The sequence below is a fragment of the Mustela putorius genome, unplaced genomic scaffold, assembly GCF_011764305.1.
Source record: "Mustela putorius furo isolate JIRA1106 unplaced genomic scaffold, ASM1176430v1.1 tig00000056_pilon_pilon_pilon, whole genome shotgun sequence".
NCBI classification, from domain to species: domain Eukaryota; kingdom Metazoa; phylum Chordata; class Mammalia; order Carnivora; family Mustelidae; genus Mustela; species Mustela putorius.
The window spans coordinates 3,354,802-3,360,801 of NW_025421263.1; the positions used below are offsets into that span (position 1 = coordinate 3,354,802).

Below are 6,000 nucleotides of genomic sequence, written 5' to 3' on the forward strand. Positions count from 1 at the left end.
AAGATAAGCCTGGTGCTTACTCCCGATGGCATCATTGAGCTCTAATACACTTGTTTTTGCATGTATAAATTCTGCTAGATGTGAAAACTGCCCTCCATCTTGGAGCCGACTTTGAAAGCATGGGCTTCTGTGCCGTTCTTTGGATACATTTTGGACTTGCTATGGTTGAATTGTCAGTGGAACAATGGCATTCTCCTTAGACCCCATCTTCCTGCTGTATACCTGAGAGTATATCCCAAAAGGGATCAGGGAAGGCAGAAATGGTCAGCATGTGTGGGTGACTTACAGGAAGTGTTTTCTAGAAGTAGAGAAGGAATGTTGTAGAAAGGATGGGATGCGGGCTGAGGAGGGAAGAGGGGAGATTGAGAGGACTTGTTCCCTTCCTCAGGTCTTTACCCAGCTGGAGACCTGTGGCCCACGCAGCCTGTGTGTGTGACAAGCAGCTTCAACTGTGCTGTGGAGAACCGCGTGCCTGGCGTGATGCAGGGCCCAGCTCCCGTGCATAATAGGTATGGACTCCCTTCTCTGATCATTGCCTTGCTTAGCGGCAGGACTTGCTGAGGGGATTGGAGTTCAGTCTGTTAGATGGGCCTTACAAAACTGGGGGCCAGGCTTCCTTCCCCAGTGCACCTCATCTGGATATCTCCATCTGCCTGTTGGAGTTGCACTGTGGTGTCTTAGAAAACAACAAAGCAGGAGGGAGAGAAACATGAAAGGAAAGAAGAATAACAGAGCTGTTGACCACATCATCACTTTCCTCAAGCTGAAAAGATGGTCTGTTAATAGAGGCTGATTTGAAAACACAGTCACTCACGATTCCTACCACCTGATGGAGCAGTGCTTTCCACTTTTCCTTGGCATCCATCATGAACACATTTAAAACATTAAGAAAGATCAGATAGTTTGCATATTGAGAGGCCGTTCCACTCGAGCTGTTTCTTTAATTCGCTGTTGGATGTCAAAGACGTTCAGCAGTGAGAACGTGATAAAATGTTGGCATCTCTGTCTCATCACAGAATCTGAAGTTTTCTTTTTTGGTTCCTTTATTACAGTGGTATTTACTCTTTTCTATCTGTCATGAGACTCCGGTTTGTAACTGTGATCAAAGTATCTGTTGCGAATCAGTCTTGATGGTTGTGGTTCCCCCCCCCAACCTCCTGGACAAACAGCGACCCTGCTTGGGGGTGGGGCACTTTAGAGTAGTACCTGCAGGTGTTGGCCAAGAGTCTTGGGGTAGTGCAGTCCTCTCCCAAAGTGCTCCAAAAGCCACGGCCTTGGATCTGCCTTGGGTTAGAGTTAGCCCACCTGGGTGACCAAGGAAGCAAGCTCTTCGCCTGAGCCGTCCATCCTACTAAGCCGAGTCGTTGGTGGGGAACGTTTGGTCGGTCGGGAAGTCTTTGATCCCATGACTCAAGAAAGTACATCTTTTCTCTTCCAAAACTGAGGGATGAGCAGTGATTATGGTGCTGGATCACAAAATCGTTTTCCTCTTTCTTTACATGGTCTTTTGACGTCCTGTTTCTGAAACGAGACCTCTTGTGTTTTATAGCAGTTTCATTGACTGGAGTGCAGCCTGTGAAGGCCAGTTCCCCAGCGTGTACTGTCCATTGGAACTGAGTGATTATAATGCCTTTCCGGAAGGTAAAAGCTGCTTGAACAATCTGATGCCATTCTTTTACTCAGAAAAGTCAAAGCAGGAAGCATGTGGGCCTGAGGCATTAACTGCAGAAGAACGTACTTCCTTTTTTTTTTTTTTTAAAGGATTTTTTTTTTTTAAAGATTTTATTTATTTATCAGAGAGAGTGTGGGAGAGAGCGAGCAAAGGCAGACAGAATGGCAGGCAGAGGCAGAGGGAGAAGCAGGCTCTCCGCTGAGCAAGGAACCCGATGTGGGACTCGATCCCAGGACGCTGGGATCATGACCTGAGCCGAAGGCAGCTGCTTAACCAACTGAGCCACCCAGGCGTCCCAGAACGTACTTCCTTAAAGCAACTTAGATGTAATTGACACAGAACATTGTATTAGTTTTAGGTATACGACATAATGATTAGCCTTTGGTACGTACTGGGAAGTGACATGCAGTCTAGTCTAGTCATCACCCATCCTCGAACATGGTCACAAATGTTCTCTCTTGTGAGGAAAACTTTTAAGGTCTCTCTTAGAGCATCTTACAAATACATGAGAGGATATCGTTAATAACTCTGCTCACCATGACCTTACATTATGTCTCCAGTCCTGACTCATCTTATCACTGGGAGTTTGTACTGTTCAAGCACCTTCACCCATTTTGCATACATCCCACTCCCCTCCACCCCTGACCCCTGCCTCTGAGAACCCAGTCCATTCTCCATATTCATGAGCTTGGTTTTTGGTTGTCATATGTCTGCTAGGAATGTGCCTTTAAAAACAAAACAGATGAGCATAGGGGAAAAGAAGGAAAGATAAGACGAAATCAGAGAGGGAAACAAACCATGAAGACTCTTAACTCTAGGAAACCAACTGAGGGCTGCTGGAGGGGAAGTCGCTGGGGGGATGGGGTGAATGGGTGACGGCCTTAAGGAGAGTGCGTGATGTGATGAGCACTGGGTGTTACGTGCAGCTGGTGAATCACAAATTCTTCCTCTGAAACTAATCATACACTGTATGTTAATTACATTGAATTTTTTAAAAAAAGAAAAATGCGCCTTTAACAGTGAGAACCTTTGAGAATGGCCTTACAGGCAGCTGCCGAGTAGCTTCATGTGGGTTCAGTTGTGCAGGCCTGCCGTGTGTAATTCAGATGGCCTCAAAAAGCCCTCTCAACGTGGCTGTCTGGGAGTTTCTGCAAGCAACCCCGATCTATTTAGTCCTTTGGACTTGGTAGACCTGGGTCCCTTGGATTTCCATGGACCTAAGATTGTAAATTATCCTTCGGGAGTTTGAGGCTTTAGATGTTTGCTATACTTTCCAGGCAGACAAGTCCTGTGTGAAGTGGAAACATGCACGTGCTTATTCCTCAGCAGGGTCCTACTCTTCTGACCCTGAGTGGTGCCACAGAAAGATGGAGTGGAGAGCCAGGAGGGGAAACTGGGGGAAATGGCTGGTGCTTGGGCTCAAGCATTGGTAATGATAAACAATAATAGCTGTGAGATTTCCCTGATAAGCTGCAGAATGTTCTTCTTATATATTACAGAGCGATCTTATATATTAAAGAGCCCCCATAGTGGGGCTACCTGTTCAGGGAAGCTCTAAATGGCCTGAGAAGATGGCTCTCACTGGAGTCTGATACCTGCCTTGCTCCATGCTAACCACAGGGGTATGTTGTGGTGACATCCTTCCCAGGCTTGGGAGGCTCCTGTGTATCACAGCGGCGCCCCATTAACCCCAAGTTGTGTTTTCTGTGGTTTTGGTTACCGCAGTCAGCTGCCTTCCACAACAGATGAACCTCCTGCTCATGTTTTGTCGAAAGGTCTCTAGTAGCCTGATGCTCTGTCACAAGGTCTTTCCTTCACCTCCCCTCACCTCCTCATGTAGGCACTTTATTATCTCTCAGCATCCCAAGAAGGGTGGGTGTGGTACAGGATACTCTGAGAGGGAAAGAAAAGGAAGGCACATTCCCATAACTTCTGTTACAGTGTGGTGTTATTTTATATTTTATTAGTTAATCTCTTCCTGTGCCTACTATATAAATTGCACTTTACCCCGGATATTTATGTATAGGAAGAAAACATAACATACATAGGGTTCAGGAGGGTCCGCGGCTTCAGGCACCGACTGGGGGTCCTGGAATATATCTCCCATGGCTAAAGCAGGGACAGCCGTACCTTCCTACTTAGCTAAGAAGTGCTGGTTTCATATTGCTCTGGTATCTCCATACAGTGTACGTTGCAGGAGGCTGAGGTTGGCCCAACAGGTAATAAAAGCAAATGTTAAGGGCTGGTAAGAATCCTGTCACGGGTCCAGTGCGCAGGAGTCTTTATTAGAAAGCCTGTGGGCTAATTGTCAAATACAGAACAATCAAGCCCAGAGGACGGACCTTCCTTCCTGAGGGCTTCCCAGGTAGCCTATCTTATCTGCTAAATAGTTTTAACCTTGAGAATGACAGTGTAAACTACACTGGCCTTTACCTCAGAGGTATGGGAAGGCCTTAAAAACTTTTGGCCTGAGGGGCGCCTGGGTGGCTCAGTGGGTTAAGCCGCTCCCTGCTCCCTTCGGCTGGGGTCATGATCTCAGGGTGCTGGGATCGGGTCTCGCATCGGGCTCTCTGCTCAGCGGGGAGCCTGCTTCCCTCTCTCTCTCTCTCTGCCTGCCCCTCCATCTACTTGTGATTTCTCTCTGTCAAATAAATAAATAAAATCTTAAAAAAAAACAACTTTTGGCCTGAGAATGAGAATTCAGATCTCACCGTAAAAATGTTTACCTGTGTTGTCTTCCACTTTTTGTAGAAAACATGAATTACCCCAATGGCTTCCCTTGTCCTGCCGAAATTCAGACAGACTTTATGGATCACAGCTCTCCTTCTACCTGGAGCCCCCCACCCAACATGCCGACTGCCTGGGGACACGCGGGTCTCCTCAATTCTCCGGTCAGTGCTGTGACCCCGGGGCAGCTCCAAGTTCTTTCTGGTCCTTCTTTAATCCTGGTCTCACTTTGCTTCAGGGTCAGGTTCAGATCTGTCAAAGCCTGGCTTGTGTCCTTTAGATCCCAGAAGCCAGGCTAGCCACCTTCTGAAAGAGCCTTAGGCATAGTCAGACAGGTGGGGGCTTGCAGATGTGGGTTGTCTAGCCGCCCTGAAGAGAAAGGCCACCCAGAGGACACGGAGGAGCAGTGATGGGTCGATAAAATTGAATTCGGGCTGGGAAGCCCTCTGTGACCCAGCTGTGCCTCAGTGGTCCTGTGCTCAGAGAGGGTCACTCACTGGTCCTGAGGGCTTCCTGCCTGTCAGCACCCAAGAGCCCCGTGCCTCCTCACTCTGGCATCCACTCAAGACATGTTTTACAGACCGAGGGCATTTGACCTAAGGGGTTTTTCTTGGGTTGAAAATAAGTTTATCTAGGAAGATGAAGATTTCACAACACTCTGAGAAAAATGGCTTTGAGGCAACCCAGAAGGTTGAGAATAGTTTAATGACTTCCCTGTGACTTGGATGGGTAGCACTGTGGTGTCCAACTTTGATGTTGGCTTTCTAAAATCTCTAAAAATTTCTAAAAATTTCTCTTTTTCCCCCTCCTCATGTACACCTCAGCCCTACCTCACGAGCACCCGAAGTTTGTCTCCAATGTCTGGACTTTTTGGTTCCATCTGGGCCCCACAAAGTGACGTATATGAAAGTTGCTGCCCCATCAGCCCCACCACGGAACATTCGACTCACATGGAAAACCAAGCTGTCATGTGCAAGGAATACTACCCAGGGTTTAATCCGTTTCGTGCCTATATGAACCTGGACATATGGACTACCACGGCAAACAGGAATGCAAGCTTCCCACTGTCTAGAGACTCAAGCTACTGTGGGAATGTGTGAAAAGAATTTGATTTTTAAACAATGTGAATAAAGAGGCTTGTGTTTTGATTACTAGCGTAAACTGGTTGTTGAGATAGATTATGACATTGGTGGATATTTTGGCACTTTTATATGAAAATAAATTTTTTTAATGAAGTCTGGGTGCTCTTTTTTTTTTGACCCATTACAAGTCACTGGTAGGAACTTCAGCATCCATATGTCATAATTTCTTCATAACTCAAGAAGGGTGTCAGATATGCCAAATGTTTTCAATTGGGAAAAGGGGGGATTCTAAGAAGGTGTAAGAGTTAAGAACGGAGGGACTGCTATGGTTCTCCCTCCTTGGGCATTAGAGTCCTCCCCCCACCCCTGGGGAACTTCCAAAATAACATCCATCTGGTGACATTCTCAGAAATTCTGAATGAACTGACCCAGTGCTCGAGCCGTCAAGTTTTGGCTTCAAGTTCTCCACGGACTGCAACACAGCCAGGTTGGGATGCCTGCTGAGCAGCTTGCTCCACT

General features: G+C 47.0%; 1 protein-coding gene across 8 annotated transcripts in view; it reads left to right on the forward strand.

The window, feature by feature from the left end:
* Window positions 1-5,634, forward strand: part of TMEM131L (transmembrane 131 like) — a 160,108-nt gene extending 154,474 nt beyond the window's left edge. For 6 of the 8 annotated variants that reach the window (XM_045082762.1, XM_045082816.1, XM_045082894.1 and 3 more), the window contains 4 exons: window positions 389-509; window positions 1,550-1,641; window positions 4,424-4,563; window positions 5,224-5,634. In XM_045082762.1, the coding sequence (XP_044938697.1) occupies window positions 389-509; window positions 1,550-1,641; window positions 4,424-4,563; window positions 5,224-5,499 (629 nt within the window). In that variant the 3' untranslated portion in view covers window positions 5,500-5,634. Of the gene's footprint in view, window positions 1-388; window positions 510-1,549; window positions 1,642-3,171; window positions 3,295-4,423; window positions 4,564-5,223 lie in introns of those variants that run through there. The other 2 variants (XM_045082969.1, XM_045082923.1) reach the window with 2 other exon arrangements.
* The last annotated feature ends 366 nt before the right edge of the window (window positions 5,635-6,000 follow it).